The 23,677-nt window shown below is 40.9% G+C and overlaps 1 protein-coding gene across 1 annotated transcript; it reads left to right on the top strand.

Moving 5' to 3' along the window:
• The first annotated feature begins 6,089 nt into the window (after nucleotides 1-6,089).
• Nucleotides 6,090-23,142, top strand: gpr83 (G protein-coupled receptor 83). The gene is made up of 4 exons (XM_076274789.1): nucleotides 6,090-6,410; nucleotides 18,597-18,722; nucleotides 22,005-22,138; nucleotides 22,620-23,142. The coding sequence occupies exons 1-4, from the start codon at nucleotides 6,090-6,092 to the stop codon at nucleotides 23,083-23,085; spliced, it is 1,047 nt and encodes a 348-aa protein (XP_076130904.1). The 3' UTR covers nucleotides 23,086-23,142.
• Nucleotides 23,143-23,677: the final 535 nt, after the last annotated feature.

Genomic DNA, 23,677 nt, shown 5'->3' with positions numbered 1-23,677 from the left:
TCTGAGGGTTTATTTAGCTGGGGTCAAATTGACACCAAGGATAAAGAGTGTCGGTAAGATTTGAGGATAACACAAGGGTTAAATATATATATATATATATATATATATATACAGAGGCGTATCAAGCTTTTTAAAAGTGTGGGGGTTGTGGGATAGGGAAGTAGCCTAAAACAATCCGGCCACCAGTGTTGTGCCAGTTCACAGCTTTTCTGAACTAGTTCAAGTTCAGTTCATACATGCTCAAAGTGAACAGTTCACGTTCAAAGTTCACAATTTTAATTCTGAACTAGTTCAAAGTTCAGTTCATTTTACTTTTTTCGTGAGATATTCAAATACATACTTTTTTTCACACTACGAGCTAGAAATCACTATACGTTCTTTGAAGCTGCTCATTGTAGACATTTGCTCATGACACTACAATTGTGGGTTTCTTACCAGGTGATGAAACTTGCAGCAGTACAGACAAGGTAGACCAGTTCTATACTTAGTGCAATGAAATCCAGCCCTCCGCGCTCTCGTCGTTGCCTGCTACGCGGCGTTGCTATGCCTACCCCGCTCTGCTGCAATTCATCACGGTTAACGTTGTGCAGAAGCCAGTATGCTATTCAACTATTCTCAGCCGGACACTACGTTGCCCGCAATGCATTGCGCACACAATGTCAAAACCCTTTCTGTCTGGTGATACATGATTTAAGCGGCACCAGCGAGAATAGAGGGAGGAACTTTCTCTCGTTGCGTTTCAAAAGAGAAAACAGATGTCACTCAGTTTTCAATGGAAAACAAATTCCAACGTTCATTTACAGTGATGTCTGCCGTTCATGACACATAATGTGAACTAATTCACGTTCAAGTTCTTTATTAAAAAATGTGTTGCGTTCAGTTCAACGTTCACGAAAAAATGAGCGTCTTCAATGAACGCGTTCTTTTGAACTCGTTCACGCAAAACACTGCCGGCCACATTATAAACTAGATGTACCGCAGAGCGGTACAAAATATGACCGCCGCCCAGTCCAGCACATTTTTTCCACAAAAATAAATCACGCTGAAAGGCCTATATGATTCTAACTGTCTCACTAAATTGCATTAGCCACACTCAATTCTCACTGGTATCTGCTAGACAACAAGTACCAAAACATGATTAGTTCATAGATTTCACATGTAAAATTCATTTTATACAACCCCACCCCCATCTTGCCTGTTCATAATTCTGCTTGCTATGCCTACCCCGCTCTGCTGCAATTCATCACGGTTAACGTTGTGCAGAAGCCAGTATGCTATTCAACTATTCTCAGCCGGACACTACGTTGCCCGCAATGCATTGCGCACACAATGTCAAAACCCTTTCTGTCTGGTGATACATGATTTAAGCGGCACCAGCGAGAATAGAGGGAGGAACTTTCTCTCGTTGCGTTTCAAAAGAGAAAACAGATGTCACTCAGTTTTCAATGGAAAACAAATTCCAACGTTCATTTACAGTGATGTCTGCCGTTCATGACACATAATGTGAACTAATTCACGTTCAAGTTCTTTATTAAAAAATGTGTTGCGTTCAGTTCAACGTTCACGAAAAAATGAGCGTCTTCAATGAACGCGTTCTTTTGAACTCGTTCACGCACAACACTGCCGGCCACATTATAAACTAGATGTACCGCAGAGCGGTACAAAATATGACCGCCGCCCAGTCCAGCACATTTTTTCCACAAAAATAAATCACGCTGAAAGGCCTATATGATTCTAACTGTCTCACTAAATTGCATTAGCCACACTCAATTCTCACTGGTATCTGCTAGACAACAAGTACCAAAACATGATTAGTTCATAGATTTCACATGTAAAATTCATTTTATACAACCCCACCCCCATCTTGCCTGTTCATAATTCTGAGAAATTCTTGAATTGTGTGCATGTGTGCGTGTACACGTTTATGTTTATGTGTGTGTGTGTGTGTGTGTGTGTGTGTGTGTGTGCGTGCGTGCGTGCTTGTGTGTTTGCCTGCGTATGTGTGTTTGTGCATGTGCATGCATGCGTACATATGTCTACTGTGTGAGTATGTGTCATACGTATGATTACTGTGAATGTATGTGTGTGCGTGTGTATCTGTTTATGCACATGTGTGCACATGGAATGGGTTAACATGACCCCTGGAGGCAAACATACGGAAAAAATTGGTCATCCTAGGCCCTACGGTTCTCAAGATATTCACAGAAAACTGTGTCTGCCCTACCCTCCTTTCGGGGGGTCCAGTACAGCGGGGGGGCTACAGATCAAAACGAAAAACGACGGTTCCATGCTATCCATGTGGGGGTACATGCCCACCAAGTTTTGTGTACCCCGGTCTTTCAGTGTCCCGGGAATCCTTGTTGGTGTACGTCACTAAATGTACACATAAATTATTTTATTGTAAGGCCCCCCATGAACGAAAGTACACAAAACTTGGCATGCATTCGGAGGGTGTCATAATGATCCTACACTTTCAATTTCGTGCAGTTTTGACCATGTCAGCCAGAGATATTGTGATGAAAACACCTACATTTTTGCTTTTTAATTTTTAACTAGGTGGCGCTATACATGAAATAAGTGGTAATGGGATGGGTTGACATGGCCCCTTGAGATCAACATACAAAAAAAGGTGGACCTCCTAGGCCCTACGGTTCTCGAGATATTCACAGAAAACTGTCTCCGGCCACCTACAGGCCAGTTGGTGTATAGTAACATAAATTAATTTATTGTGTGGCCCCCCATGAACGGAATTCCACGAAACTTGGCGTGCATTCAGAGGGTGTCATAATGATCCTACACTTCCAATTTCGTGCAGTTTTGACTATGTTAGGTCACAGATACCTGCGATTACAACACCTCATTTTTACTTTTTTGTGTTTAACTAGGTGGCGCTATACATGAAATGAGTGGTTATGGAATGGGTTGACATGGCCCCTTGAGATCAACTTACAAAAAAAAATGGTCCTCCTAAATCTTACGGTTCTCGAGATATTTACAGAAAACTGTGTCTGCCCTACCCTCCTTTCGGGGGTGCAGTCCAGCGGGGGGGGGGCTACAGATCAAAACGAAAAAAACGATGGTTCCATGCTATCCATATGGGGTTACATGCCCACCAAGTTTCGTCTACCCTGGTCTTTCAGTGTCCCGGGACTCATTGACGGAAATTTGGACATGCGAAAAAGAAAAATAAGATCATAATAAGATCATAATCATAATCATAATAAGATCAAATAAGATGTTCTAAATGGAACGCGATGTAAGCTGTTCAGATCTTTTCCAAGCGTCTTGGAGACGTATATGTGCTGGTGTAGCAGGGTAGCTTGTGCTTTCCCTGTTTCCCTCTGGCAGCTGCCAGATTGGAGGTGGGTACGTTAATGAAGGGGGCGGCCCCTACATTGAGTATATTTATACGGCTAGATATCAGCTGACAGTGCGTCTTCCGTTCTCCCATTGTCGCTGGAGGAGCTAGCTTCCGTGTTTGGGTGGCTTGTGGGCAGTTTGGTTTGGCCTTGCTGGAGCTAGGTTTACTGCTTGGGTCTCTTGCATCGTTCTACTACAAGAGCGCATCTTCGCTTGGCAGTGGACTGTTTGCACGTCCAGCCTTGGGCGTTTATTCACTGGAATCGTGCCATTAAGCATTTTTCGGTAGCCCTTCCTGTCATGTTCTTGGATTAGCTGTGCTTCCAGATGGTGAAGTTTAACTGAAGCCTGTGCGGTGCTCCAGATTGTGGCTGCACATAGGCCTCGCCGCTGCTGCTTTGTTTCCACATAAATTCTACCGTAGGCTAACCTTTGCTGTCCAGTCAGGTAGCTTCCCCCTGGCCGTGCCACCTGGGAAGCCGCTTGCCGTACAGTATACTGTGTATTGTATGTGTTATGACTGCATGTTCTAACGTGTCCAAATGATACTGGGCTAGACTGTACTCGCCTCTATCACCACCGCCTGTTGCTATATGGTTTAGGCCTACTTTTGTGTCCATTGTCTTCACGCTGTGTGTTTTGTTTGTTTATTTTCTTTTTTTCATTTCACTCTCCTAAATAGGAGAGTTGACTGTATGTGCGCGTGTGTGTGCGCGTGGTTGGGGTGCATGTGCTTGTGAGTGTGTGAGTGTGTGTGTCTGCAGTTGAGGTGCTTGCTTGTGTGTGTTCGTCTGCGGTTGAGGTGCATGTTTGTGTGTGTTCGTCTGCGGTTTAGGGTGCATGTGCATGTGTGTGTGCGTGGGCCTTGGAATCTTGTGATTGTGTCTTGCAGTGGACCATTGGGGCAGTATGCAGGGACCTCCCGCCTAGTACTAAGTGGAAGGCCCAGGGCTCTGTGTGCATAAAAGCTAAGTGTCCTAAACATTGTCGTATGCTATGTCCAACTAGCCATTTTGTGACCTCCCTGCCCTCACTAAACATTGTTGCCCTTCTCTTTTTCTCTCCCTTGGTGTGTGTGGAAGACAGGAGCTGTTTGACCTCGAGCAGTGGGTCGGTGGTGGAGCCCTTTCCTCACTGGTCTTCTATTTTGTGCACATCCAGGGTTTTTCTTTTTTTCTTTTGTATTTTGCTCTTGCTGTATTCACGTGTGGTGTGGTTTTGGACCCGTCCCCCTCCTCTTCAGTCTACCCCTGCCGTGGTAAGCTACAGTCCTGTTCTCCCCACACTATCCAGCTGAGTAGTCTCTCCGGGCCCTGCGCCCCCATGGTCCACACATCTTATAACATCTTATAACTGCTCATATCCGCTTGTTTTAAGGAGTGATCACTCTGTTAGTACTTTGTCAATCTCTTAATAAAAAGACTTGTATTTTTTTGTAAATCACGTCTTCAGTCTTTTGATGTATGCGAACCTGTGTCATTGGTTGAGAGTAACCACCCTTTAAAACTAAACTTCTTGGGGCGCAATCCCCTAGATGGCGTAGTCGTCTAGAATCAATAACCCCTCAGCTCTGCCACACTGGCCTGGCTGGGCTATGTCTATATAGTTGATGACACCAAATTAATAAGAAGGCTATTTCTGATTGGGGAAACTTTTAGCCTATCTTTCTTTCAGTCCACTGTTCCATACCATTCAATCCTGCTGCAAATTATCAGACGTGAAGCACCAAGCATAACTTAATTTCGCGGCTACGTGGACCAGTAAGCTAATTGTTGAGGAGGCCCATAGTTTGAGAAAAGCTGCAGATCATAGACAGAGAATAATGAGAACAGTATCCAAGGGCCTTGGTGCGCGCAGCCCCGCTTTCACCTTGACTCGTGCATTTCTACATTGTGACAAAAACTGTCAAACAGACAGTGAATTTTGGTTTACTAATAATGTGGTAACAATTATCATTTCAATTCTACCTCAAATCTGATCACTGCAGACTTTATAATGCAGACTCAAGCAGCCTTGAAAGACGCACACTTTTAATTTGATCAGAGCGGCTCGGGTTATTCACTGACGCTAACTTGATGTGATTGGCTGGATGACCGTTCAATCAAATCAACAGACCTATTTGTGTCTCTCTGTGTGTGCGTTATCAGAGCCCACCCTTATTAGACATATGGTTCCAACTCTTTACGTGAGCGTTTATTTCCATATTTTACTTTCGTTTTAATCTGACAAAAAGTGTCGGGGATAGAATCGTGTTCCAGGAAAAGTGTGTACGTTATAACACCCACATCCCCCACGCTTGCTACGCCCCTGTATATATATATATATATATATATATATATATAATAAATAAGAACATACTAAGAACATACTCTTGTGGAAGAAAGTGGCCATTTTTAGGTTTTCTGTGTCCTTTGTCTGTGTGTATGTCAGCAGAATTACACAAAACCTATTTTTAATGTAACTTTGTGGAGAAGAATAACCCATTTTGTAATTGGATCCTAATCACAAAAATCACAAATCATGTATCATTCGTTGCAGTTGCAAGGGCTTTGACGGGCTCTCTACCAACCCCGTCACTCTGCTACCCACCCTGCTCAAGTGACGTTTTGCCAACACATAGCAACAAACAAGTGCTCTTTATTTTTCAGAAATCCTGTCAGTAGGCTAGTTGGACCGCCTCTGCTATGCGCAAAAGCTGACTAGTGGAGCTCTTCGTCTTAACGTTGGAAATGGGTCTTAAACATACTTCATCAGGCTATTTTTCTCAAATTTACGTTTTTCTAAACCAAACAACGTTCTGGAATTTTTCTCTAGATGATGAACTGTACGACAGTGGTGCCAAGGATGAAACCGAGTCCGAGAACCCGGCTATGAAAGCTCTCTTAATAATCGCCTACTCCGTGATCATCGTTATATCCCTCTTCGGAAATAGCGTGGTTTGCCATGTTGTCATCAAAAGCAAAAGGATGCACTCAGTCACCAGTTTGTTCATAATGAATTTGGCAATTGCGGATCTGATGATCACCCTTCTGAACACTCCGTTTACTCTGGTAAGTTAGGATACCTAGGTACTTGCCGACTGAATGCATCGAAAAAGAGACAGGGCACCCTAACTTGAATGATGGGTAAAGTAGCCTACAAAGTTTAACTAAAGCTAATTTAATAACTAGACAAAATGAGTTTGCTATTTCACATCATGAGACATTGACGCACAAACATTGATGAGAGACGGAATAGCCTACTCTCGTATACCACGGGATAGCTGTATTTCATTGACTAAATTCCTGGATTTGTGCACGATGTCAATGAAAACGCATTAATCATTTGTTTAATTAATGAGTTCCATGTGAAGTGGTGCTGCCTTGTCAAGGGGAACTGTCAGAAATTCTTACCTACACTCTTAAAACGAATCTATGTGTACACAGAGATGTGTTAAAAACAACGCAACATTTTTGTCTTTCTTGGAGACCTGTAATATCGGCCAGGCAAACTAACTCATTTTGGTGCCAAAAATAGAAGTAATTGTAAAAAAGATAATTTGTATGAGGTGTCCAGAACAACATACTAAAATTCCTAAGAAATCCTAGTTGAGGAAATGTTTAATTCTTATCAATCCAAGATGTGTGCCAGTATAGCCAGAACAATACACCCCAATGGGGCTATTTTATTCCTTTACTATTTATACTATTCCTTTTTTTGTATTACAAGTTTCTTTGAAAATGAATTTGAATATGCAAATGAGCTATACACTAATCCAATATAGGCTACCCAAAATATACCTGCATAGGCTTAATTATTTTATTTACTCCTACAACAATAAAACTTTACACAATGAAAGTCTATGAAAAGTAAAACATTTTGTATTAGAAGTTTCTTTGAAAATGAATTTGAATATGTAAATGAGCAATGTACTAATCGAATATGCCCAAAACACCCTAATGGGCTTATTTTTTCCTTTACTCCTATCACAATCAAACCTCACACAGTGAAAGTATGAAAAGTAACACTTTTGTTGTACAAGTTTCTTGGAAAAATCAATGTAAAATATGCAAATAAGCGCAACATTAGGCCTAATTGACTTATGGCAAGTAGAAAAAACACAAGTAGAAAAAAAGTTAAAAAGATGAAGAATACATAGCAGTTTTGTCCTAGAAGACCTACGTTACAAAGTTGGAATAAAGTTTCTACGTGAAACGGTTCAAGCTGAATAGCAAAAAACAAAAGTGATCAGCGAAAGAAGAAAAGGCCTAGGAAGAACAGAACAGTGCATTTTCATGCTTTGTAAAAACAGGGGCCAAATAACTAACACATTCATGTCCATTCAATAAGTTAACCTATGCATAAATACGATACATTTGAAGTCTCTTGCCACACTTACCTGGGTCACTTACCACAAATAGACTTATAGTGATCAATATAACTAGATGTACCGCAGAGCGGTACAAAATATGACCGCCGCCCAGTCCAGCACATTTTTTCCACAAAAAGAAATCACGCTGAAAGGCCTATATGATTCTAACTGTCTCACTAAATTGCATTATCCACACTCAATTCTCACTGGTATCTGCTAGACAACAAGTCCCAAAACATGATTAGTTCATAGATTTCACATGTAAAATTCATTTTATACAACCCCACCTCCATCTTGCCTGTTCATAATTCTGAGAAATTCTTGATTGTTTGTGTTATGTTTATGTTATGTGTGTGGGTGTGTGTGTGTGTGAGTGTGTGTGCGTGCTTGTGTGTGTGCCTGCGTATGTGCCTGTGCATGGAAGCGTACATATGTCTACTGTGTGAGTATATGTCATACGTATGATTACTGTGAATGTGTGTGTGTGCGTGTGTATCTGTTTGTGCACATGTGTGCACATGAAATGGGTTAACATGACCCCTGGAGGCAAATATACGGAAAAAAAATGGTCATCCTAGGCCCTACAGTTCTCAAGATATTCACAGAGAACTGTGTCTGGCCTACCCTCCTTTCGGGGGGTCCAGTCCAGCGGGGGGGCTACAGATCAAAACGAAAAATGACGGTTCCATGCTATCCATGTGGGGGTACATGCCCACCAAGTTTTGTGTACCCCGGTCTTTCAGTGTCCCGGGAATCCTTGTTGGTGTACGTCACTAAATGTACACATAAATTATTTTATTGTAAGGCCCCCCATGAACGAAAGTACACAAAACTTGGCATGCATTCGGAGGGTGTCATAATGATCCTACACTTTCAATTTCGTGCAGTTTTGACCATGTCAGCCAGAGATATTGTGATGAAAACACCTACATTTTTGCTTTTTAATTTTTAACTAGGTGGCGCTATACATGAAATAAGTGGTAATGGGATGGGTTGACATGGCCCCTTGAGATCAACATACAAAAAAAGGTGGACCTCCTAGGCCCTACGGTTCTCGAGATATTCACAGAAAACTGTCTCCGGCCACCTACAGGCCAGTTGGTGTATAGTAACATAAATTAATTTATTGTGTGGCCCCCCATGAACGGAATTCCACGAAACTTGGCGTGCATTCAGAGGGTGTCATAATGATCCTACACTTCCAATTTCGTGCAGTTTTGACTATGTTAGGTCACAGATACCTGCGATTACAACACCTAATTTTTACTTTTTTGGGTTTAACTAGGTGGCGCTATACATGAAATGAGTGGTTATGGAATGGGTTGACATGGCCGCTTGAGATCAACTTACCAAAAAAAAATGGTCCTCCTAAACCTTACGGTTCTCGAGATATTCACAGAAAACTGTGTCTGCCCTACCCTCCTTTCGGGGGGTGCAGTCCAGCGGGGGGGCTACAGATCAAAACGAAAAACGATGGTTCCATGCTATCCATATGGGGTTACATGCCCACCAAGTTTCGTCTACCCCGGTCTTTCAGTGTCCCGGGACTCATTGACAGAAATTTGGGCATGCGAAAAAGAAAAAAAAAAAAAATCTGACTAAACCTATATGACCGCCGCTTCGCTGCGCGGCGGTCATAATAAAAATATATATTATATAGGCTAGGCTATATATTATAAAAACAGAATATGCGATTATATTTCACAACTTTGCTCTGTAGGCTACTGTGTACTGTGACTGGGAAAGGCTGGCAAGCAAGCCGCAGACAGATCAGGGGATTCACTGCCCTGTTAGGTAGGCCTAGGCTAGGACAGCAACACGCGCTGGAGAGATATAGGCCTAGGCTACTGTATGTTGACATCAAACCATGGAGCGAAGTTTACCCTACTGTTGTTCCTGCTGTTAATCCTTGTGAAGTTTCTTCTTCCGTTTTTCATGCCCTAAATGGTAATTCGGTTTCATGTTCAACTTGTTAATGTTGCCTATATAAGACACTGTCTATAACTGTATATACCTGTCTCTCAGGTTGACTGAAGGGGATGGGGGGGGCCCTTCATTTACTTGCGGGGCCCTACGCAACATGCGTAGTATGCGTATAGGGAGAACCGGCCCTGAGTCGATGGATTTGCGTGGTTGCTTGCTGTTTTACACATGGAAGGCAGAGAGAAAGGTTAGCGGAGCTAAAGCATTGACGTTATTGCTAGGCGGAAACTAGCCCAAGCTAGTCCAATGTTGATATGTAGGCATAGCCTAATGACTAATTAGTGGGCCACTCAGACTGATAAATGGTTTGTTTGTGGAACTCGTTGGAACCGTCTATATGTAAGCCTATAGGCCTACTTTAATCATTCTCTAAAAACCTATTCAAAGTGCCTGTTTTTCCAATTATTTAATTACCTGTGTTATTAGGTTGGCAATCTTGGCATTGTCTGTAGGCTACTTCCTTTTTTAAATTTATACAGGCAGCTATTGGAGTGCTATGATACCCAGATACATGTCCTTGCATGATGCTTGAAATTTCCATCTACCCACAAAGCTCTTGTATACTGCACTTAAATATCTATAGTTCCTTACACATTTATTGAAAGTGCCTGGTTTGTGGTTGATTAGCTTGTTGTATTGCATTAGCACTATCCATAGTTCCTTTCTTCAAATGTAACCTTGAATTTCCCCTGGGGATCAATAAAGTATCTATCTATCTATCTATCTATCTAGCCTATACAATGCTATTACTTTAAATGTATAAATACAAAAACATATGTTCATATAATGCTGGAAATTATGAATGTAGCCTACAGATTGATATAGCACTTGAATTTTGGTTCATCATGGTTCATCTCAAAGTATAACATAAGATACAACTCGGCTCCCAATTCTACTGGGGCTGGTTCCCCGATAACGCTCACTCTTAGCGCGCTAAGAAGACTCAAAAGATATATCTTACCAAAGTTGTTTATGTTCCTAAGTGTGTTCCCCGAAGTGTCCCTTAGGACAGGGGCGTAGCACCAAATTCTGGGCCCTATGCACAAGTGGTGGCCATGGGCCCCCCCACCCCAACCAACCAACCAACCAACCACCGGCTGTAAGCATGAAGCATGAGGTTCACAACTAACTACTATCTAATCACACATTGAATTAATCTAACAACTCTTATATGTACTGTATAACAGAAAATAATCTTATTACCCAAGACTTCACTGAATTTCTGTTTTATTTGAAGAATGTTTAAAAGCTAGAACATGAAATGAATGAAAACACTTTTGGCTGGGAGAACAGCTATCTATACAAATTGAACACTTTTGGCTGAGAGAACAGCTATCTATAGCTAACTGAGTGTGATGCGTTTCACAAGTTAGCTTTGCTACTAATTTGACAGCCTTTCCTCATGAACCTATATAACATTGAGCCTACTAAGTTAAGCTATTAGCTCATAATAATTTTCGAATTAGTAGGCTATTGAAATGTTGTGGTAGGCTATAAATCAGGCATCATGTTATTTCTAATTTTGTGTTCATGCTGTTTTAGCACTGATAATAGCGGATTCGCGGTGGTATTGAAGTGTTTTGTAACCTTCAGGAGTTCATTTCATTTGTAGACTATTGCTTTCACATTGGGCTCACCTTTCTTGGGAAAGAAGGCTGTTAACACTTGTTTTCCCTCATTTCTTTTTTTCTCCCTTTCTTGCCTCTCTTTTCTTTTCTGGGAACCGGATTTAGCTTTCTTAGACTTAGACATCTTCACACCGTGACCGTCTGCATTGCCGCTACGCCTGTTTGAGTCGTGATTCACTCGGATCTTTCACCCGTATCTTTAAATTAACCCACGAGTCGCGAGTCTCTAGTATCATTAACTCGGATCAGTTGAGTCCTACTACAATTCAATCTAAAACGATAAACAGCGCCACACACAAACCTCTTGCAACATTAGCTAGCCTAGCCATCATATCTGCCAAAAATGTAACCATTTCGTAAGTAGGATAACCACAACTCCACAAATCAACTCAAGCGACTGAGTGAGCAGGCAGTCTGAGATAACTGGTTAACTTCCCGCAGAGCCGGGTTAGTCGGATCAGCCAGCCGGTTAGGCTACATGAGTACGAGTCGGCTACGGCTACGTTGTCATGAGTGGCTGTAGACGAGCGAGTAGCTCCTCCTCAAAGTGAAAAGCAATTCCACAACAAAAGCCATTCTTCACCTCTAAAATAACATTCAATGTTCTGCATGTAGCCTAGGCATACTTTAGATTTGGTGTATAGATGTGTAGCATATTAAAATGCAATTAGGTCGCGCAGACAGTCCGAAACATTGCACGCTCTTAATGGAGCTGCTTTGTACCCGGGTTAGTCGGATCGCTGGGCCGGGCGGTTACGTTATGAGTGCGAGTCAGCCGAATCAGCCGGCTACGTTGTCATGAGTGGATCAGTAGACGAGCGAGTAACTCCTCGTCAAGGTGAAAAGCAAATCCACAACAAAAGCCATTCTTTCACTTCTGAAATAACATACAATGTTCTACACGTAGGCATAGCCTACTTTTAAATGCAATTAGGTCGCGAAGACAGTACGAAACATTGCAAGCTCTGTATGGAGCTGCTCAGGCTAGCCGGGTCAGTTGGATCTGCAGGGCGGGCCGGTTACATTGTTATGAGTGCGAGTCAGCCGAATCAGCCGGCTACGTTGTCATGAGTGGATCTGTAGACGAGCGAGTAACTCCTCGTCAAGGTGAAAAGCAAATCCACAACAAAAGCCATTCTTTCACTTCTGAAATAGCATACAGTGTTCTACACGCGAAGACAGTCTGAAACATTGCAAGCTCTGTATGGAGAGTAGGCTAGCCAGTCGGATCAGCCAAGCGGGCCGGTTACGTTGTTGTTATGAGTGCGAGTCAGCCGAATCAGCCGGCTAGTTGTCATGAGTGGATCTGTAGACGAGCAAGTAGCCTAGTTTCTACTCGTGTCAAGGTGATAATAATAATAGGCCTAATGAGAATAGTAGTAGTAGTAGTAGTAATAATAATAATAATAATAATAATAATAATAATAATAATAATAATAATAATTTAGTCACTACAGGGCATTTCTATGTTCCTGTTTCTATGTCTACATTGAAAGTCAATTGGTTAGGCTAAGACAATAAATAAACAGTCTGGCTCAAACTGCTTTCTTTCCCGTGAGTGGGTGGAGGTTTTGATGCTATTATATTAGGCTATTTTATATTATATTATGTTTTATTATATTATATTATATATGATATTATATTAGTCTACCTAACATGATATATATATATATATATATATATATATATATATATATATATATATATATATATATATATATATGTATAGCTATGATTAATAGGCTAATAATATTAGTTGCCTAGTATTAGCTGCCTATAATACCTATTAGAATAGATTCCTAGTAGCCTACTATTAGTATATAGTAGTGGTAATAAACATTGTAGCAGAGTAGCATTAGACCTAGGCAAACTTTCTATTGTTAACAAAACAACAACAAATAATTAATTATTATAATATAGGCTACCCTCCCTGTCAATAAGATCAAAGTTTCTGAACATGAGCACCAAAAAGATGAACAATGTGTGGATGCACTTTGACCAGGAGACCAAAACTCTTAGGCTAAATGCAAGTACTGCAAAAACCTGGTTTAAAATCATGGAGGATCCACATCCAACATGAGAAGGCACTTAACGAAATGAAGCACCCCACTGCACTGCTTGAACGTAGGACTGAATTTCTTTGCGATTTAGCAATACTGACTCAAGTGACTCAAGTGACTCGTTCAACCCGGATCAGTTTAGTGAGTGACTCAGAATAACCCGGATCCTTAAAAGGAATCGAGTTTAACAGGCCTAATTGCCGCTTCGGCAGAATGAACGTTACTTCAAAAATGCGCCTAGCAGGGGAGAGGGAGTTAAGTCATTTTCCGACGAATGACCGTCGCAGGAAGTTGCGTCATAACAAAGGGACGCCAGACCCTCTTGTAACAGCTGTACTCGGTGATACTGCAGACTCGTAAAAGTAGTTAGAAAATAAGGCAGAAAAACGACAAGTTTCCTCATGCTGCTTCCTTATGTTGGAATATGCAAAAATGTACAAACAATCGAGGGGATGATTTCTTGTATGTGATTTCTGCAACAGTGATACTGCAAACGTGTTGATAGCCTATTGTTGAGTCTATTTTTATGCTGTAGCCTAGTGTAAAGCATGTCACACAGTAGCCTAGCCTACAGAAAACACTTAATTGATGTGATATAATGATAACTTGTATGTCTACAATGGTTTATTAAACATCATAGTCATTTATTTAGTCAGTCATCATGTTCATGTTAATGAATAGGAAGGACATCTAAACGATACCAACATTTAAATAAACCAACATTTCGCGCAAAATCTGCCGTGAGTCCCTATGCGTGAGTCACAAGCTCCTCCCAGCTGACTCTGGCAGATCACGTGGACAGTCAGTCGCGATCGATTATTTAATAAATACATGTGAATTACGAATAATAATAAAAAGATTCTACCTAATGTGACTATTTTTTCCATGAACTGTAAAAGAAAACACGTTTTTTCCCACTGTATTCTCCATAAAGAGTAAAGTAAATTATGGACTTATTTCTGGAATTGACGTCACTTCCTGGACTCGTCTGAAGCTGGTCTAATGGGTCATTCGTCTCTAAAAGACTTAACTCCTACTGTAGCAGGGGAAGGCGGACTGAACCATTTCGTGCAAGGGAGAGGGTGCCTGCCCTCAAACAATGTTGGCTTGGACACAATTTAATACATCAATCAACTGATGCATTTACCCGAAATATTAGCATCTATATTAGTTAATAACATTTATTAAGATCTTTAAATTAAGGAAATTATTTATTATTAAGGAAAATAAAATTCAACTCCTTAGGGGCCCTCCCCCCACTTGGGGCCCGGGTAATTTATTCCCACTTGTCCCCCCACTACGACGCCCTTGCCTTAGGAAGCTTCTTAACACGCTGCCTCTTACGTTCGACGTTACAAAGGCGCTGTCCCAAGTGAAGGTGCTGAATTAGTTGACATCGATTGCTCAGGAATCGATTTTCTACTTCACGTGAAGGTGCATGACGGCGTTAAGAAACACAACACGTTCTATGCAAATGAAACATTCCTCACATTATTCCAGTAACATTTATTTTAACATAGTTTAAGTTATCGGTAAAATATAAACTATTAACTAAATTATCAAATTGTCAGTAATATGTTCACAGGATATGTTGTGACTGGTAGACTAACCGGGTAGGCATATCCCTCGCTAATCATCTACCCTCCTTATCCCGTTGTGCCACTTGTGCCGCTTCTTGACATGGGTTTAACAACTTCTTAAAATGATGTAATACACTTTTATATTAATGGTAAGGTACCTTACAATTATAATTGATTGGCAAGCAGCTGCAGTTACTTCTGTTTAATGCGGTATTGATAGATAGATAGATAGATAGATACTTTATTGATCCCCAGGGGAAATTCAAGGTTCAAATAAAAAAAATGCCATTGGTTAATGTTTTCAATAAAAAGCAACCTCAGACAATGAACAGAGAGAGATTTAGATACAGTATGGTGGGGAAGCAACGTAAAAAAAGGGCACCAAGCTTCTCGTCAGAGGAACTTGAAGTTTTGCTGGACGAGGTGAGCTTGCGCAAGGTGACACTTTTTTCCTGCTTTCGGAATAACTTGTGCAACAGCAACAAAAAAGAGCTATGGAGCGACATGGACTACACGGCGTTTTTGATTCAATACAAGGACACGTTGGATCGCTGCCATAGGCCTAGTTGGTCGCTTACTGGACACCACCATGCTTACCCATTTATAGATCTTAGCCATTTAGAGGCAAATTCTTTGCCAGCTTTTAATTATCAAAAGTGATTGCCAATTTGAACGCTTTAATGACATTACTAAATAGCCTAGGCTAATTACCACCATATTAGGTCTGATACCAAATAAAGTAAACTTCATAAATAGGCCTGCATCCATTGCGAACATATTTTATTAGTCTTAAAATGTCCATAACATAAAATCATCGTTGAGCCACAACATTGTCAACATACTGTCGGCCTACCATAGTTTGACTTGTACCGGCGACTAGCGTCTTGAGAGCTCAAACAACGCTAAGAGAGAGCTTACGAATGGTCCAGACCAACCTTACGAACGTGTGACTTACAGAAGATATACTTAGCGTACGAACGTGTCAGGAATCATGGCATAACGTTAAGAGATAGGTTAAGGAATAGGTTAAGAACTACTTAGCGATAAGAACGTTTTGGGGAACCGGCCCCTGGCCTGTGAAAACTTTTGGCAACACTGTTACTGTAGCTGCATGAATATCTCAGTGTTCTTGCCAAGGCTCATGGGAACACAATTAAATGGTGACACCAAGGCATTCCATGTGTTCATTTGCTTTACTTGTTCAGTACTTGGGGGCAGCCATGGCCTACTGGTTAGCACTTCGGACCTGTAACCGGAGGGTTGCCAGTTCGAACCCCGACCAGTAGGCATGGCTGAAGTGCCCTTGAGCAAGGCACCTAACCCCTCACTGCTCCCCGAGCGCCGCTGTTGATGCAGGCAGCTCACTGCGCCGGGATTAGTGTGTGCTTCACCTCACTGTGTGTACACTGTGTGCTGTTTGTGTTTCACTAATTCACTTAACCAGATTGGGATAAATGCAGAGACCAAATTTCCCTCAAGGGATCAAAAGAGTATATATACTTATACTCAGTGTTGGGGAGTAACGGAATACATGTACCGGCGTTACGTATTCAGAATACAAATTATGAGTAACTGTATTCCGTTACAGTTACAAGTTAAATAGTTGGTATTTAGAATACAGTTACATTGTTAAAATCAATGGATTACATGACGATACTTCTCTGTTTCATAAGTTTATTCACTCTCTAAATAAATGAAGGCAACTCCATTTCCCAGAAGCTCCTGAAAGCAATCTGATGAAATTGTTTCCATGTTAAATTTCCAAGCCCCGCCGTCTTGCACTAGCCTCAAAACGCACCGAGACCCTGAAATGACTGTTTGCACAGCAAATTAGGAGTAAAGTAAGTGGAGGTAACTCCTGTTCCTCACTGATCGTGGTTCCTGATGTCTGTTCAAACGATATTTTCCCAAGTATTAATAGCTCAGGCTACTTCAGCCAATCACAGTTTGCTAATCAATAAACAAAGCCTAGTTCACGTGTTGATTTAGACCTACAATAAAACCAATCTCTAAAATAGGCACTGCATTCTAAGTTTTTTTATTCTAACTTAAAATAGCTTTATGGATTATTTTTTTTACATTTACGTTTTAAAATGAATTATATGGTGCAGCCTCTGAAGAATTATTCTTGCTAGTAGCATATTTTAACGTGCGGTTTTTGATTGTCATTTTGAGAGCACTGATATAGTCTACAGTAGCATAGTGTTTACATTTACAAGTCATTTGCGTTCCACCTGTCATATGCGCCCCTCACTTGTACTGGGTTGATGCCACCGAAAAATCTCACAGGCACACCTTAATTATAATTTCTGGCTACGCCCTTAAAGTAGCCTAATTATTTTGTTTGTTTTAATTAGCCTAGTCGCCTGCTGTAGTTTTAGTGGTCACCTTGCTATTTTAAAGTTGTATCGCTTAGTTGACTTTACATTCTCCTATGTGGGCCTATAACACTTCAGCCATTTGGGACAGAAGAACACACCAGAATAGGCCTGTTTAGTAGGCCTAAGCAGGATTTGATGGCCGCATTCCTACACTTATAAAATGCTATTCAATGCGGAAGTAATCTAAGTATTCAGAATACGTTACTCAGATTAAGTAACGTAACGGAATATGTTACAAATTACATTTTTGGGCATGTATTCTGTATTCTGTAACAGAATACGTTTTGAAAGTAACCCTCCCAACACTGCTTATACTTAGGTGCTTCAAATTGATCTGGCATGATTATGTTGAATGAATTCATTGCTGTGGCAAAATATGTCAGTTCAACGTAATAACATTGTGTTCGAAAGAAAAAACTTGAGTTTGTTTAATTTAATGTTTTGTGCAGTAAATGTGACAACCCCTCATTTCCTTTTCTCCCCAGTATACGCATACCATACATGATTCAATTAGAAAAAGTGGATTACTCAATCGGAATGACTATTTGAACACAATAAGGATGTGTTTAATTCAAAACTAGACTGTTTCAATTGTAAAGTAATATGGTTTGATAAATTGAAAAAGCCCTAACTTTTCATTTTTTACATTGTGGCAGCTGTCCCTTGAGATAACTTTAGTGCAACTTGTAGGCCTGGGCTACAACCAATCTTTGTGCGAGCAGTCTCTGCAGAGAAGGCGTACCAGGTTTGATTACAACAAATAGCTAATTCACGCACCAGGGTGTACATTTTATTATTTTCTACCTGACAGGGTATTAATAGAACACATTGATGTGTGCACCAGGGTATGAATAGCATACACTGCTAATTGTACCAGACTGGGAATAATAGAACACATTGCTGTGTGCACCTGGGTACGATTCACTTCTAATTGCACCAGGGTAGGCTACGAATAGCATACACACTGCTAATTGTACCAGGGGTGCAAATAGCCTTACCCTTTATTTTGGATAATGAGCACTCAATGGTGACCTTGTTAAATTGTCAGTTTGTTTTATAAAGCAATATGTAGCACTTGATTAGTTTGACTTTCATAATCAGAAGTAGAATTGAGTTCCAGTGGCTTTGATTGGAGTCATTGTCATCACTACTGATGCCAGCGGTCTTTCCAAGAAAAAAGTGCTAGGCCTACATGCTGCCACTGATGCCTATGAATGTGTGCTAATAGATTGATGCTTACTTCGATACTGCAGGTGCGGTTTGTCCACAGCACTTGGGTTTTTGGCAGGGCGATGTGCCACGTCAGTCGCTTTGCGCAGTATTGCTCCGTGCATGTGTCCGCTCTGACCCTGGTCGCCATTGCTGTGGACAGACATCAGGTAACCTAATTATATTCTTTCAGACATCTGTCTGGCCTGGTTTGTGTTAGTTCCATTAAGACCCAGGTAGCCTACCAGAGCCTGCTAAACAGCTGCATTTAAAACCTTTGTTTAAGATTGTGTTTGCTGCTCTTCTGAAACAATTTGGTACGTTTAATGCATCAATTTACAGTTTTTGATATAGCTTACTAGCCTAGAAATCTAGACGCACCCTAGCGGCAGCAAATTTAATTCTAGATTCTAGCAACTCCGTTGGCTTGCGAGCTGGAAAAATTAAGCTTCGATAAGGCCAATCACATCGTGTATAGAGTCGGTAGGCGGGCTTAACATAATGATTGATGGCCGAGTTCCAACGGTTCGGCGTGAATTCCCTGCTACTTGAAAACAAAAAAGATGGATGTTGCTGTTGGCGAACAGCGTGACACGAGTTAAGGTTTTTTTAAGTTGCCAAAAGTTTGAACTAGCCAACTAGCTCCACTGGTGGGAAAACGCATGGGACTCATGACTTGTAGCGCTATCCTATTGCGTGTAGAGGGAATTTGAAAGACAACCAATTATGCCGCCCCTCAGACTGAGCACTGCGAAAGGTGAGTCCCGAGACCCTACATCTTGATGTGGGTCTGGCACGGTGCGGCTAGGGTGCGTCTAGATTTCTAGGCTAACAAAGCCATACACACATGCACCATTTGAATTAGGCCTACTCTTTCAAATCAACAGCAACACACTGATGTGCTTTATATAAAACAATGCAGTCTTCTAAGCACGGCAGTGTTTCTATTTTTATTGTCATTTTCTCAGACTTTATTGTCGGTTATTGTCATTTTCTTTATTTTCTGACAGCTGACTTTTTGCAACAGAAGTTTTTACAAAAGATAACATTCTTCAGAAATAAAGAAAAATAGAATCACAGTTATCAATGCAATAAAGTTTTTGCCCAATGTTAACACACTAAAAACGAATACTTAGACTAAAGCCTCAATACCTAAACTTCTTGTAGCATATGGTACACTATGCAAGATTTTCACCTTACTGTAATATAACCTTTACGAAGCCAATTTGATGGTAAACAAATGTGTAATAGTAGAAATGTTCACCTACCATACAGCATAGATATTCTGTCCTCCAGAAGTGTGTGTCTATCTTGCATGAGTTGACAGGTAGCTAAACTGTCAGTAGTGTTGAATGAAAACCCAGACGTGGAAGTAAAGTTGACTCTTTAATTGTATATAAGGGCATTGATACAGGAAACCACTGAATCTGTGAAAGTAAATACAAAAATATTATTTAGATTAGTATTAAAGGTGCTCTAAGCGCTGGGTAACGTCACTTCTGTTGACTTTCAAACAAAACAGAGAGCTAGCTCGCTACTTCCTCCCTCTCCCTCCCCTGCTGCTCTTGTGCAATTGAAACTCTTCTAAACGCACATCTCGTCTGTGACACATCTCGTCTGTTCCAAACAAAATTTGGAGCAGTTTGTTATGTTTTTATCGGCTAGGTTTGCCCAGGTTGTTTTTGTTGCCGTTTTTGGAGCCTGGGCTGTCCACAGAGATCGCGAGATCGTGTTTTTTTTTTACAGTGTATTCAGGACACAGACAGCTAGCGGTTGGTTAAGTAACATAAAATGTTTTAGCCTAAAAAACACGTAGCCTACCATCGCTTAGAGCACCTTTAAGCTAGTATAGCCTGTTCAAATAAAATAACTTACAATCATACTGTCATAAGTAATAGTTTAAATAATGTAAATTATGAATATACCAATTGGAATAGCTGCATTACGTAGCACTAGTGACTGAGCTAATGGACTGTAAATGCATTGGGTGAGTTGCTTATGTAACACAGCATCACATTGCAAGAATTCACTAAATACACACGATATACGATCAATCACATTTTCTGCTTTGCTCATTGTTTGCAATTTCAGAAGGGGCAGACGTGGCCTACTGATTAGGGCTTCGAAAAAATGTGGGCAGGGGAAGTGGTTGAGCACTACTCTCCCATTCCCACATCCACAGCTGAAGTGCCCTTGAGCAAGGCACCTAACCCCTCACTGCTCCCCGTGCGCCGCTGTAGCAAGGCAGCTCACTGCTCCGGGTTAGTGTGTGCTTCACCTCACTGTGTGTTCACTGTGTGCTCTGTGTGTATCACTAATTCACGGATGGGATAAATGCAGAGACCAAATTCCTTGTATACGCAAGTATACTTGGCCTATAAACCTGATTTTACATGATTTTCTGCAACACACTTATTGTGAAACACACGGTTTCTTACATTAGACACTTCACTTCAAAAATGAAGTCCTGTTATCATTGGGAAAACACTTCCATTCATAATACGTGCAGATCTGCCTCAGTCTGAGCCTTAGCACTACAAATAGACTTCAGGTAAGTTTTTGTGTACCTGTTCAAGTGTACTTTTACATTGAGTACCCTTGTACAGTTCTGTATTTGCCTCTCCCCATTTCTAAAAACCTATTGAAAATGTATTTTCAGTGTGCCAAAAGTATATGACCACCAACCACATACCTGCATGCCAAGTCTATTTGTAGTGCTAAGCCTCAGACTGATTTGTATTCAGCTTTCTTTGTAAATGTTTTCAGGTATGTGTGTGAGTATTACCAATTACCATATGCTTGCATTTTGAATGTAAGTGTTTTCCTAACAATAACACAAGATTTCATTTTTGAACAACGTGTCTGATGTAAGAAACTGTGTGTAGTGTTTCACAATAAGTGTGTTACAGAATTGCAAACACTGTACAAAGCAGAAAATGTGTTTAAGCTATAGTTACACCGTGTATACAGTAAGGTCATACAGTAAGGTATGCTACAAAAAGTTTAGGTATATTTGAGGGTTCTGTCTAAGCATTCATTTTAGTATGTAAGCAATGGGCAAAAACTGTAATTGAAATTGCAAAGGTTCTGTTGATATTAGTTGAATAATGAAAGTCAAACAAAAAATCCCTACCGTATCTCTATAATGCACAGCAGTCTGTTCCAGGGACAGTTGTTACTATACCTTTATAATGTCTATATTTTAAAGTTAATGTATGCAAGCAAATTGTCAAAGTGAACACTTCCGTTTCAATTTGACTTAATCCCAGTTGATCAGGTTTTACCTGTGGTCATGCGATATACTGTAGATAAGTAGAAAATTTCTGAAAATGTTAATAAATGTTATGTTAATGTTGATAAAACATTCTGACCGAATCAATTGCAAGGTAAACTTTCTGTGGCCAATGAATGTTAATGCTGCTGTGTGTGTGTGTGTATGTGTGTTCGACCAGCTGATCATGCATCCTATGAAGCAGCGGATGTCTCGTGTGAAAGGCCTGGTGTGGATTGCGGTGATATGGGTGATGGCTTCCAGCTTCTCCCTGCCACATGCGATCTATCAGCAACTGTTGCGCTTTGAGTATGGGTAAGAACAAACCTGAAATGACTCTTAACCTCTGTTCATGGTGGTTTGTTTTTAATTCCTTTGTCTATATAAATGTAGGCTCAGGGAGGATTCCTCATGGGACTTCAGATACCACTGTGGGCTCATTCAGAAGGGCCTGAGAATAAGCTGAACGGTCGACATTTAGATATACTAATGAAATAAGTATGTTTACCAATGAGAGGTGACATGATACTAAAATTACTGGACCAATAAAACATCATCTGACATTTTATGTCAGACATCCATTTGTGTCTTTGTTTTTCAGGAGGGAAGTATCTCTGTTCTTCTTACTTTACTGGTCATATCTGTCTCACTGTATCCCTGTGGATTGGATAATGTTTTATATTTATGCCTGCCTGTTTGTTTTTTTACACATGATTTAGATGTAATTGAATACATTCAGAATATTTTCTCTCACTCTCTTTCTCTCTCTCTCTCTCTCTCATTGTCGCTCCACCAGTGAAGTGCGCGTCATCTGCTTGCCCAGTTTCCCTGCACCGTCTGACCTCTTCTGGAAGTATCTGGACCTGGCCACCTTCGTTTTGCTCTACGTTCTGCCGCTGTCCATCATCTCAGTGGCGTACATCATCGTGGCCAAGAAGGTGTGCGTGCACAACACCATCGGCGACGTGACGCTGGCCCAGTCTATCGCTCACCGCCGCCGCAAGCGCATGACGGTCAAGATGCTGGTGCTGGTGGTGGCCGTCTTCGCCATCTGCTGGTTCCCCCTCAACTGCTACGTGGTGCTGCTCTCCAGCAAAGTCATCCAGGCCAACAATGCCGTCTACTTCTCCTTTCACTGGTTCGCCACCAGCAGCACCTGCTACAACCCTTTCATCTACTGCTGGCTCAATCACAACTTTAGGGCCGAGCTCAAAGCCCTGAATTTTAAGAGCAGATGTAAGACTACTCCCCGCCTCAGCTAGTCTGGCTTTAAGGCGACTAGACACTACAGGTCAATAGGGTAAAATTGTAAAATAATAGACAGCACCATGAAACTTCCTCAGTTGATTACTTACACAAGTATGAAAAAAAGTATGATTTTGCATATATTTTCAGTAGATAGATCTGAACATATGATAAAGCCAGGTACAAAATTACTACAAAAGTACTTGTGTGTACAATTTACACACAAGATGAAAGTAAAATTACAGAGGGATTTCAGGATATCTGCTTTCATTACCTAGGAAATCAAAATATACTGTCCATAGCCTTAAAAAATCTATTTTTGCCATATTGTTTTGATTAAAATGTCACATAAATCAGGCCAGGAATGATTTATTAACAAATCCCTCTGTAAATATCTTAAAAATACTGCTAAGTGTATAACTGGAAAGTTTAGTGTACAAAGGTGCCAGTGTTGCGCGGGTTTGGTCACAAGCGCCCCGCTCGCCCGATATTTTAATCAACCCGACCGCAACTTGGACCGCGAATATTAATTAAATACAGGACACAATTATAGCATACCCGACCCGCGATCCGACCTGCTTATTTACAAAATGTGGGCTTTTGGTTATA

This window comes from Alosa pseudoharengus, unplaced genomic scaffold (assembly GCF_046254945.1).
Source record: "Alosa pseudoharengus isolate Yale_2024_CS ecotype anadromous, Long Island Sound unplaced genomic scaffold, YU_APseudo_1.1 YU_APseudo_1.1_scf_8, whole genome shotgun sequence".
In the NCBI taxonomy this organism is placed as follows: Eukaryota; Metazoa; Chordata; class Actinopteri; order Clupeiformes; family Clupeidae; genus Alosa; species Alosa pseudoharengus.
Note: the sequence above shows the minus strand (reverse complement) of the source record. Positions and strands in the feature narration are given on the sequence as shown.